The sequence below is a fragment of the Scylla paramamosain genome, chromosome 47 (assembly GCF_035594125.1).
Source record: "Scylla paramamosain isolate STU-SP2022 chromosome 47, ASM3559412v1, whole genome shotgun sequence".
NCBI lineage: Eukaryota > Metazoa > Arthropoda > Malacostraca > Decapoda > Portunidae > Scylla > Scylla paramamosain.
The window spans coordinates 927501-940000 of NC_087197.1; the positions used below are offsets into that span (position 1 = coordinate 927501).

The 12500-nt window shown below is 43.1% G+C and overlaps 2 protein-coding genes across 12 annotated transcripts in view; both read right to left on the bottom strand.

Annotated features, from left to right (window-relative positions):
- LOC135094847 (spidroin-1-like) overlaps positions 1-1398 on the bottom strand; it is a 77022-nt gene extending 75624 nt beyond the window's left edge. For both annotated transcript variants that reach the window (XM_063995289.1, XM_063995284.1), the window contains exon 1: positions 1248-1398. The gene's annotated coding sequence lies outside the window, so the exon portion shown is untranslated. The remainder of the gene's footprint in view (positions 1-1247) is intronic.
- Positions 1399-7005: 5607 nt separating this feature from the next.
- The window catches only part of LOC135094845 (alpha-ketoglutarate-dependent dioxygenase alkB homolog 6-like), a 23271-nt gene continuing 17776 nt past the window's right edge, over positions 7006-12500 (bottom strand). For 3 of the 10 annotated variants that reach the window (XM_063995275.1, XM_063995274.1, XM_063995273.1), the window contains 4 exons: positions 11960-12231; positions 10959-11135; positions 9989-10093; positions 8595-9339 (listed from right to left, as the gene is read on the bottom strand). In XM_063995275.1, the coding sequence (XP_063851345.1) occupies positions 8914-9339; positions 9989-10093; positions 10959-11135; positions 11960-11989 (738 nt within the window). In that variant the 5' untranslated portion in view covers positions 11990-12231 and the 3' untranslated portion in view covers positions 8595-8913. Of the gene's footprint in view, positions 7412-8594; positions 9340-9988; positions 10094-10954; positions 11136-11802; positions 12424-12500 lie in introns of those variants that run through there. The other 7 variants (XM_063995277.1, XM_063995278.1, XM_063995271.1 and 4 more) reach the window with 6 other exon arrangements.

The window sequence follows — 12500 nt, forward strand, 5'->3', positions numbered from 1 at the left end:
ACACACACACACACACAAAGGAAGGAAGTTCAGTGAGAAAATAAAAATCTTTACTGCAAATCCACAAAGAGAGAGGAAGATAAACATACACCGAAGTGAATTTAAGAGAGGAAAGAAGAGAGGGGACGAGGAGGCGGAGGCAGAGGAAGAGGAGGAGGAGGAGGAGGAGGAGGAATCAAATGACCACCTGCAACTCTCGTACATGTATAGCAAAACTCTTGTACTCATGGCGGCGGCGGTGGTGGTGGCGGTGGCGGCTGTGAACGCATACCATTCCTGGGTACTGGTTAAGAGGAGAGAGAAAGAGAGAGAGAGAGAGAAGCAGGGAGGGAGACACAGAAAGAAGAGAGGGAGACGGGAGGGGGAGCGAACGGAGCAAAACGAAGCGAGGCGGAGAGACAGGGAGGCGATACAAAAAGAAAAGAATAACAGGTCCCTAATGACAATAGCGCAGAGCAAGAGAGGAAACAATGCCGTACATAACTCGAGCTTAAAAAGAAAGTACACCGTTTTAACTAGCAAGCCTAGGGTGAGGTGAGGTGAGGGAGGACGAGGCAACGAAGGGAGACACAGGGAGAAGGAGGCAAGAGAGATGACTATACAGCACAGGAGAGCGAGGGAGGGAAGAAGGGAGAGCGGGAGAGCGAGAACGCGGTGATTCCCTCCCAAACATGAACGAAAATGAGCGGAAAGGGAACAAAGCGAGTGCACATTCATTACTCAACCCAGCACGGCGCAGGAAGAGTGAGGGAGAGGGAGGGAGGCAGTGAGAGGGCGAGGGAAGGAGGGAAGGAGGGAGGGAGGGAGGAAAGCAGGAGGAAAGGCAGGCTGGGCAGGAGACAAGAGGAGGGACTGCTGTGTATGTGTGTGTGTGTGTGTGTGTGTGTCAACGAGGACGGAAATATTTCACTGGGAACCGTACACACACACACACACACACACACACACACACACTATAATTATGCTTTCCCAGCTTAGAACTAGAGGCAGTTAAGCTTATGAGAGACAGAGGAGGAGAGGAGTGAAGAAGAGATGACTTGCTGAGTTAAGAGAAGGAAGAGAGGAGAGAGAAAGAGAGAGAGAGAGAGAGAGGGGGCGGCTGATACGGTCTTGTGCTGGTGGAGGTGGTGGTGGTGGTTACAGTCCGCCATTATTAACCACCCCCTACCCCCCACCAGCCGCCACCATCACCGCTTCACACCTGTTCATAAATAACCAAGAACAAGGAGGTTGAAGTCTTCCATTACCTTGCATAGACGATCAAGTCCACAGCTGCTAGTCAATCTATATGTCACCACCACCACCACCACCAACACACACTCTCTCTCTCTCTCTCTCTCTCTCTCTCTAACAAAGAGATTGGCGCCTTACCCTTCACTATTCACATCTAATGGCCTTCTAAATTGCAACGTACGACAGAATTATACCGTAACATGATGCATTTTGCTCTTAATTTATCCCTATGTGGGTTTACGAGGTGCAGATATCGAGCATTTCATTATTTTTTTTATTATTTCGCTCTTTTTAGCATCCTCGGCAGTATTCTCGCAGTAATCGCCTGGGTGTTATTTAATGAACGTTCTGATGTTACGCGGTATCAAATTAACTCCTCACTCCCCACTCTTTATCAGCAGGGAAAGGGTTATTTCGCCCGCGAGACTAGGTATCACCGCCTCATTATTCATCGCAGGACCGTGAGGCAGCCTAGAATATCTTAGAAAGTGCAAAGAGCAGCTCGTTGAGGCAAAAATATGGGTCAGGCCGATCAAGGGAACGGAGGTGGGCGGCCAAAGCGGTAGCGTCACCATAGAAAATGAGCTCAGCCGGACGTTAACCTTATGGTAGACTACGGTATTCATGCACAGCTCCTCCCTCCCCCCAATCGCTGACCTTTCCTTGCATTAACCCCCTGTCTGACTTGCCTATGAGCACTACAGAGAGGAGAGGCCCCGGGGGGTGGTGTGCTATCGTATATGCCACGCGCGGACGCCTTCCAGTCTCTCAGTCGCCTACGAAGCCACATCGTTAAGGGCGAAAGAGAAATGTACCTTGGTTTGCACTCCACGCCGCGCCTCGCCTGCCACATTACAGCGTCCCCTGGGAGCGTGCTGGCTGTCTTGGTACTGTTACTTGATCTTACGCTCTTTCTCGTGGGAAGTTCTGAAGTTATGGCCAAATTTTTGTAACCGTTAATTACCTTGCATGGCCATTCTGTCTGGGATCCCGCCTCCCATGTTACGTTCACCCTGTCTCACTAGTCTTCGTTCAGCTGTGTGTGGCTTTGTTTTGGCACTGCTTACTCAATATCTGACAGGCTGATTTGCTTCTATGTTTAAATTCGCCACTTTCACTTAAATAGCTTCTTTTTTTTTTTCCTTCTGTCTGTCTTTTTCATGTATATTCAGCTTCGTATTCTCTACACATCCATCTTCGCTTCTCTCTTTTTTATTGTGTATTTTCTAACTTTATTTTTGTTGTTTCTGTCTTTTGTATACTGGCTACATCTCCCTCGTGGTGTAAGTGTTCGTTTTTTTTTTCTTCTTCTTTGTTTTATGGTGTCTGTTTGTTTAATGTCCGGTTTGGTATGCAACCTTTAATTATCACTTGTACCACTTGCCTCACCAAACCACCACCTCCAGAATAAATAAACGCACACACACACACACACACACACACAGAGAGAGAGAGAGAGAGAATTTTTGTATCATTAACAGTAATTTCTATGTTAAATGTCTAATACTATTAAACGCTATTAATATTACTATTACCATCTATGCTATTAGTACCACCACCACCATCAATACTTTTTTTTTTTTTTATGTAGGAAGGACACTGGCCAAGGGCAACAAAAATCCAATAAAAAAAAAATATGCCCACTGAAATGCCAGTCCCATAAAAGGGTCAAAGCAGTGGTCAAAAATTGATGGATAAGTGTCTTGAAACCTCCCTCTTGAAGGAATTCATGTCATAGGAAGATGGAAATACAGAAGCTGGCAAGAAGTTCCAGAGTTTACCAGAGAAAGGGATGAATGATTGAGAATACTGGTTAACTCTTGCGTTAGAAAGGTGGAGAGAATAGGGGTGAGAGAAAGAAGAAAGTCTTGTGCAGCGAGGCCGCGGGAGGAGGGGAGGCATGCAGTTAGCAAGATCAGAAGAGCAGTTAGCATGAAAATAGCGGTAGAAGACAGCTAGATATGCAACATTGCGACGGTGAGAGAGAGGCTGAAGACAGTCAATTAGAGGAGAGGAGTTGATGAGACGAAAAGCTTTTGATTCCACCCTGTCTAGAAGAGCAGTATGAGTGGAACAGAAGGAACAGACAACAGGAAGGAACAGAAGGAATGAGGGAACAGAAAAGGGGCTACTGTCAGTTGCCTCAGACACCTGAGTTTCAGTGAGGAAAAGAAGATGAGGTTTAGAAGAGGAGAGGTGGTGTTCTACAGATTGAAAATTAGATCTTAGACCGCGAATGTTGCAGAAGTTAATGAAGAAAAAGTTGAGGGGGGTGTCAAGACACTTAGGATCGTCGACAGAAAGGCAGTCCGACCTGAGGACATTTATGGTCCCCTCCCCAGATGGGGACTCCGAGGCTGGTGTAGGAGTCGCCATGATGATTTTAAAATTTTTCAGTGAAGGGTGTGTGTTATTAGGGTGCTTGTAGTTTTGTGTGGAGGAAGAGAGTTGTCTTTAGAGGGCAGGCTGTGACTGCCCCCTTGTGTTGTGAGACACAAAGGGAAACGTTCAGTGAGGTCACAGCTGGGTTTAATGATAAGTTCACAGCACCCCCTGAACAGTACTTTAGACCTCACTGGGAGTAACTACTACTACTACTACTACCACCTCTACAACTATTATCAGTATTCAATCTCCAAGGCCAGCTTAAAGAGAAACAGCAAGATGGTTATGTCATTCTGTCACGTCTCCACCAGCAACAGCACTTCCAGCATCATGTACCTCCCCCCCCACCCCCGTCAACCCGCCCTCTCACCTCTCCCCTCCCTGCATGCGTCAGATAGCTTTACCTCTCAAGCCACGTCCGCGCCTCATCTGCATACACCGTGTTAGAGGTATTACTGCACCCCGCTCTATGTTTACAGCTATTATGAGGTCACTATACTGGCTGTTACTCTTTCACTGCTTCTCTTCTTCGTGTCTGTTTATAAGTCTATATTAAGGTTTGTTTACTTATATGCATTTATTTTTTATTTTTTTATCTCGTTTGATTTTTTTTTCTCATTTTCTAAGCCCTGATATCTTCGTTTTCGTTTTTTTTTTTTTTTTTTTTTTACCACAGCTGAAATAAATCAGCTTTATTGCTCCCACATACTTGTAATAGCTACTTCCTCTCTTTCCCTACTTTACCTCTGAATCTTTCTTTGTCAGTGAATTTTGTTATAGTACGTCTTTCAATAAACTATTTTTTTTCTTCCTAACTTTTAATTGAAATCCGGAAGTTTTTTTTATTTTACTTTATTTATTTATTTATTATTTTCATCCTTACACACCTCCCCTTCATCCATATTTTGGGGTCACCTGGTGTTTGGTGTTCCTTACCAACAAATCTATTTTCTACCACAAACACCATTTAATTTTCCTTCCCAGTCTTTTGCCAATGAAATTAATCTGTTACCTATCCTTACCCATTTTCTTCCTACGGTTTTTCTTTTAGCTGTTTACAATTTTTTTTAAAGAGTGTTTTGTTTTAACATCTACTACAACCACCACAACATTACATTGGTTCTAGTTCCTCTCTTGTTCTTTTCGATATCTGTCAAGGTATAGCACTTTCATCAGCATTCAGATCCACCCCTGGTCTCCTTGCTTCCTCACTCGGACTTTTAAATATTCATTCATCTCCTTCCAGAATGTCTCTCACTCGCCATTACCATTATTTCTACATCAGCATGACCACACCTGCACACACAAGCCATACTCCATTAATCTAGTTCAACAATGCACCCACATTATTCTTGCACCTTTTCCTTTGTGCTCCATACTTCTTCAGACACCACATGTGCTTCCTTTGCCTCTTCCTCTACATGTGCCAGCCCACACAGCTCTGAGTGTAAGGCTTCCCCACATACTGCAATTCATTCTGTCACTGTTTGGCGAAGTAAATGCACTTCTCTCACTCCTAGTACACCTGCACTATCTCCCTCTCATGTTGCCTTCAGTCACTATCATCCTCTTTCTAACGTCTTTCAAGCACGAGTGACTATTTGTATTCGATTGTTCTCAAATATAATGTATTTGGATATTTTTGTATTTGAATATTTGGTGTTGGAAATTGAAGTGTTGTCTGTCGTATTGAAAGACTTGGGAGAAGCATTCATACTCTTCAAATAATGTGATGCACAATACTAAACTTACTCGTATGATTATTGTTCCTAATAACTCTCAAGTTTCCACGATGCCGATAGTCAATGCAGGTCCCACCGCTGTGATGGACCAGTCTATGGGCTGGGAGGCATTCAAGTGACACACTGCAAACTGTAATTGTTCAGTATGTGAGGTGCAATGTATCAAATTATTACAATAGTACAGTAAAAAGTTATTACTACAGTTTGTAACTCACAAGACACCCTTGTAAGTTTATAGAACTGTTAAGTCAGAATTCAGAGCCTAACTTTATGGCCTAAGTTTCAAGCTCTGAAAAGCACCCACAACTAAGTTGCATGATAAATTTTGTCTAAACCACAGACAGCACATTGGTCTACCACCTCCTGACAACTGTGCTGAATTTGTTCTGCAGTTTATGTAACTTGTTCACTAATAAGAAATATCAAACCTAAGCAGTTCATGTTTGCATGTCTTTTTTTTTTTTTTTTTTTTTTTTTAATGTAGGAAGGACACTGGCCAAGGGCAACAAAAATCCAATAAAAAAAAAATGCCCACTGAAATGCCAGTCCTATAAAAGGGTCAAAGCAGTGATCAAAAATTGAAGAATAAGTGTCTTGAAACCTCCTTCTTGAAGGAATTCAAGTCATAGGAAGGTGGAAATGCAGAAGCAGGCAGGGAGTTCCAGAGTTTACAAGAGAAAGGGATGAATGATTGAGAATACTGGTTAACTCTTGCATTAGAGAGGTGGACAGAATAGGGGTGAGAGAAAGAAGAAAGTCTTGTGCAGCGAGGCCGCAGGAGGAGGGGAGGCATGCAGTTAGCAAGATCAGAAGAGCAGTTAGCATGAAAATAGCAGTAAAAGACAGCTAGATATGCAACATTGCGGTGGTGAGAGAGAGGCTGAAGACAATCAGTTAGAGGAGAGGAGTTGATGGGACGAAAAGCTTTTGATTCCAACATGTCTAGAAGAGTAGTATGAGTGGAACCCCCCCAGACATGTGAAGCATACTCCATACATGGACGGATAAGGCCCTTGTACGGAGTTAGCAGCTGGGGGGGTGAGAAAAACTGGCGGAGACATCTCAGAACGCCTAACTTCATAGAACCTGTTTTAGCTAGAGATGAGATGTGACCATAAATGTCCCCAGTCTGACCTGGGGACATTTATGGTCCCCTCCCCAGATGGGGACTCCGAGGCTGGTGTAGGAGTCGCCATGATGATTTTAAAATTTTTGAGTGAAGGGTTTGTGTGTTATTAGGTGCTTGTAGTTTTGTGTGGAGGAAGAGAGTTGTCTTTAAAGGGCAGGCTGTGACTGCCCCCTTGTGTTGTGAGACACAAAGGGAAACGTTCTGTGAGGTCATAGCTGGGTTTAATGATAAGTTCACAGCACCCCCTGAACAGTGCTTTAGACCTCACTGGGAGTAATTATCGTTTCGGCAGGTGTCTACTGCCTCCTCCATGTGGCATCTAACCATACAGTCTTCAGTTTTTCTTCACGTCTCCTGCTGTTTCATCCCAAAGGCTCCTGTCACTACGAGAGGATGGCAGACAAAGCAGCTTGACTTTGAACACAGCACCATGCACTGGGATTCATGCAAGACACTGGTGTTCAGTCACTGGACAGATCAAGGCACCACACAAAGCAGGTTAATTCCAAAATCTGCTTTGAGAAAATGATGATAAAGATTTATAATATGGAGGAAAAACTGAGGAGTTAATGCAATGTGCCTGTTCAGAGCTGGGTATGATGGTAAGGAAGGTGTAACCCCTCACAAGTATTAGATTCATCTCTTCCTGCCAATCCCATACACACCAGAATCACAAAAGTTGCACATCTGGAGCTAATGCACTGTTTTTTACTGCAGAATATGTAGCTATTTTCACATTCTTCCATCACTAACGGCTTTGTGGCCTCCCATCCTGCGAGGGGACAAAAGACCAGAGGCAAGTTTCTCTCAAACATGCCAACACTTTCCTCACCCTCACAACACAGAGTGGTAACTTGGTGGTGATAGGTGTGTGGAGTATTCCTTATAATGACGACCGGTACAAATGCCACTGTTTATTTATCTGTAATATCACAACATTGTCAATCACAGCAACGGCTTTATAAAGTTACTATCCACATGTCTTCACCAGGCTCACTCTTCCCACAAAGACGACTAGCCAAAACACACACACACACACACACACTCAAATCCATAGCTGAGTGCAATAGTGAAAAAATTTATCACAATGACCAATAAATCAATAACAATAACCTTATTGGCAATAACTGACAGCAGATAACCGATGATAAATTTACCGCTCGATAACCAACTAACGATAAACTGATAAATCCAAAATTCTGATACTAGTAATAGATATTGATATTTCATATAAAAAGTCAATAAATCCAAATCTTTATTTTTTTTTATCTTAGAAAACTTTGAAAAAATCTTAGAAAACTTCTAATTCAATGTTTATCCTGTCTTCACTTATCAAAAGTAACTCCATTTGATTTGGAAAGTTTAAAACTTCATCATGCTCATGTGTCAAATACTAAAATTATCGACTATCGCTAGCTTGGAACCAAAAGTACCAGTGACACCGATGAATCGATAACAACAATTATCGGATAACTCGTACACCGACATAGTTATCGCAATAAATCACCTCAATAATTTATTGCAATAATGCCCACCTATGCTCAAATCACAGCCTCTTGTCATTGTCTATATAAATTTTGCTATTAACCGACAATCTTAAGGAACTATTACCACTATTACTATTACTTCAGGTGTTGCTCCTAAGGCTACCATTACTACTATTAATACTACTAATGATGTCAGGGGTCTGAGGAAGCTACAGCTGCTGAGTGGTGTACTGCTGCTACTTGCACTACTACAGCCACCAATACTAGAAACTCATTACATATGTCAGTATTGTCTGCCTCATCATAAACCAAATGTCCAATGATCCCTCCCCTTCTACCTCCCTCTCTCTTTCCTCCTAACACACACACACACACACACACACACACACACACACACACACACACTGCACCCAACACACTGAAGTACCTTAATCTAACAAATGCAACACAACACAACACAACACAGCTGTAGTATAAAAATCTCAACACTTAACACTAGTCTTCAGGCCAACATATCTATTTTAGTGAGCAGTTTGAGTATTGAACTAAAACCACATCATTCTTGGAGAGAGAGAGAGAGAGAGAGAGAGAGAGAGAGAGAGAGAGAGAGAGAGAGAGAGAGAGAGAGAGAGAGAGAGAGAGAGAGAGAGAGAGAGAGAGAGAGAGAGAGAGAGAGAGAGAGAGAGAGAGAGAGAGAGAGATACACAAAAATAGAAAAGGAAAGAAAAAAAGAGTTTAATAATAACCTCACAGAACCAAAACTTCCCTATAAAGTCCCACAGACAAATTTCTGGATGATGATAGAAGGTGGAAACAGAGAGAGGCACACTTCAAACACAGACTGACACGTATAGGCCTGATGTCTTCTTGCAGCTTCCCTTACGTACTTAGAGATTAAAAAAATATAGCAAAAAAAGGAATGAAAGATAAAGACAGCTCAACGTCTACTTCCCCCTAACCACACCTTGTTTTTGAGTACCTTGGGGACATGCCGAATAGTCAGCGATATCCTTGTGTCCCTCTGCACAGTGTCCCCAGGGGTGTGAGGGATGTTGGGTAGGTTGAGGACATCCCTGGACACCACATCCTCAGCAACCTCTGCGATGCCGTGGAGGTACGTTGTGTAAATGTCATCTTGCAAGATCAGGAGGCTGCGTGGGGCCAGGAACAGAGAACCGACGTACCGATTCTCAAACGCTGAGGGTGCTGACGTGTGACTGTCTTCAGAATTGTCTTGCTCCTTGCTGGTCATTTCCTCCTGCATGTTGTCTGGTGGCCGTGGTGTGTACAGGTCCAGCAGGGTGTGGCCAGACAGGGAGATGGTGGTGATGGTTGGGTAGAACATTGGGCCGTCCACGTGGGGCTACAAGGAAGCAGTGTGGTGGTTATGATAAGCGGATCACATGCAAATCAACCATCCTAGCTATTTCTTCTGGAGGGATAAGATAAGCTGGGTAAAGTTAAGTTATCTTATTGTTGTCAACATTCTTTAACTCTTTACATCTCATTAGGATTATTATTAAAGACAAAAGAAGTGGTATATCAGTTTCTCATGTTTTTTTTTTTTGTTAATGAAGCAGAATCAATGTTAAGCCATTACTAGAATCACACACACACTATTTTAAGTCTCAGTAACTGATTGCTGATTGCCCAAGGAAGACCTTAGATAAGTCTTGACTTGTTTCACTCCCTGCTTGATGCTTGTGTCGACAAGGCTCTTTACCTAGTTTTGGGGATGAAGCTTCTAGTGCATCTGGCAAACAACTGCTATAAGGCCACTCACATGCCACACACTGGGACAATGGGGCCACAACCCCTTGGCTTACATCCCATACCTGCTTGTTGTTGCTGAACAGGGGCTATACATTAAGTCCATCTGCCTTGCCATGCCTGGAACTTGAACTCTGGCTTTCTTGGTTGTGAGTCAAGTGTGTTAATCACTACACTATATGGGGAGTGTGTGTGTGTGTGTGTGTGTGTGTGTGTGTGTGTGTGTGTGTGTGCAGCCTCACCATGATGCCCTGGCCTGCTAAGTACTCGTTGACCAGCACATGGTTTGGCCGCTTGTCTCCAAAGGCACCAAGCTCTGCAATGCTGTCCATGTGCTGCTGCAGCCACTGTGGGGGAGGAGCAGTACATCAGGAGGAGCAGAAAGCTAGTCAATGACTTTCTTCTATCCTACCAAGTTGCAGACCAGAGGGAAGACCACAGACCTGGAGATGGTGTGTGGAGGAAGACAGGAGAACACCAGGGAAGACATTGTTTATGACCGCAAAAAAATGTTGGACACTCATAAGATGTCCAAACCCTTTAGGGAAAATAACAAGAAAAAATAACTAAAAATAAATAAATAAGAATCAATAATAACAATGAAATAAAATAAATTAACAAATAAAAAATAAGATAAAATAGATAAACTAAAAAATAAGGATGACGATGACATCATTCGGAATTCGAGTCAAACCTGCATTGTTGTTTTCCTATCCACTTTTACCCTATTTCCTTTGAGTTTCCTGCACACACCATCCTGACGGTCACCTTATTCCTGGTGGTGGTGCATTGCTTGTCTCCCTGTGATGTAGTGGTGTGGGGCCAGTAGTAGTGTTGCAGTCAAGAGGGCAACACCATACACATTTAACAATAGCATGCAACAGTGCAATGACCACACATTGGAAGAATCCAAAAAATATTAATCAGGTCCCAAAAATGGCCATGGGATTCCAACAATATTCATAAGGGTTCCCAAAAAATATTCATGAGGTCCCAAAATATTAATGGGGTCTGACAAATATTAGTGGGTTCCCAAAAACATTCATTGGGTCCCCAAAATATTAATGGGGTCCCAAAAATATTAATGTGTAAAAAAAAAAAAATAAAGAAAAAAAAAAAAAAAAAAAAAAAAAAAAAAAAAAAATCACAGGGTCCCAAAAATAAATTGATGATATCTCTAAAATGCTCAAGGCAGTGGACCAACTTACGCACCGCAGGGATGTGTTCTGCCACCATGCCGCGTGGGTGAGGGAGTCCACCCCAGTTCTGGAGGCGTCGATGAGAGAGTTCCTTCCACTTGGGCTTGGGGGCGGCATAAACCTGGTGTATGAGGTGCTGCTCCTCCTCCACCGTGATGAAATCCGGGATGTAGAAGGCAGAGGGTGGAGCCTGTGGGTGGATCTCAGTATAGTGAATGTGGAAAAATGTCTTCTGATCTGATGGTCTTCCTACAACACCTCATGAGGGACAGACTGACAGCAGATAATAAGAATGAAGTTTGAGGTGCAACACGTAGTGTAGTGGAAGAGAAGTGATTGATGAATCCCCCAGCCAGGCAGCCAAGACCATACACCTCTGCTGGGATTACAGGAGTGTGCTTCCTCTTTCACCAAGAAACTGCCATGAATCAAGATCAAACCTGCAAGCTCTCAGTTGTGAGCTGAGCAATGCACCATTGAACTGCCCAACCTCCAAAGTGGAATGAAGTGTGCCAGATTACTGAATTACTGAACACGTAATAAAAAAAAATCTAAAATTTCTCCCATGCTCTGACTAGGTTACTGTAATGACCAATGCTAACCTAGTCTTACCTATTCTAACCAAAGGTAGTCTGATCTTATCATTTTAAGTTGCTATATATATATATATATATATATATATATATATATATATATATATATATATATATATATATATATATGGCAAATAAAATATAATTAAAAACTTTCTTGGCATTATTATCAATGTGCAGTTGCTATAAACATATAAATGGAATTTAAAGCATTCAAAATCTAGATATCTACAAAATCTTACAGGTGCATTAATTTTCACGAACCTAAGAATATTGAAGTTGTGGTTGGCTGGAAGAGTAAACACACGTAACATCCAAACTACACTTGCATCACCATGGAAACCCAATGTTCGGTTAAGGGGTCGAGGGTGGAGTATTGGTTGAAACTGTAAATTTACCGATAAAACTTGAAAGAACATACCCTTTCCACTCTATACTCCTTAAACTGCATCTTCTTTGTCTAGGGCCGTGAGATCAGGATCTATGAACCCTGATGACGTCCTATGATACGATCACAGGCGTGACAGCTGACGTGACTTTTTTTAAGGAAGACACATGTGATGCGGATCACAGCTGACTGTTGTGAGGGTGGACGCCTGCCGCCGCCAGCAGGGTGGGCGGGTCAAAGCTGACGACTCCCAGGGCTAACAGCTGACTGCGTAGCACGTCACGGTGTGAGTGGAAGCGGGGATACTGTAACAGGAAGTGTTCTATTATTTCCTGCACCAGAGACACTGAGGGTCTGGGGCCAGACGCAGGCGATGCAGGTGAGCGGCGAGTGTAGTGTGTCTCAGGCGGAGACGGATGAGAGACACATCTAACACGCGGGACTGTTTACTCACCCACAGCTGTGGGGAGAAATTTGAACTACATCACACCAGCGTTGCCAGACGTACGATGTTTATTGTACAAGTACAATAATTTTTGCCTGTGTACGACGTACAATGGGACTCATACGATAA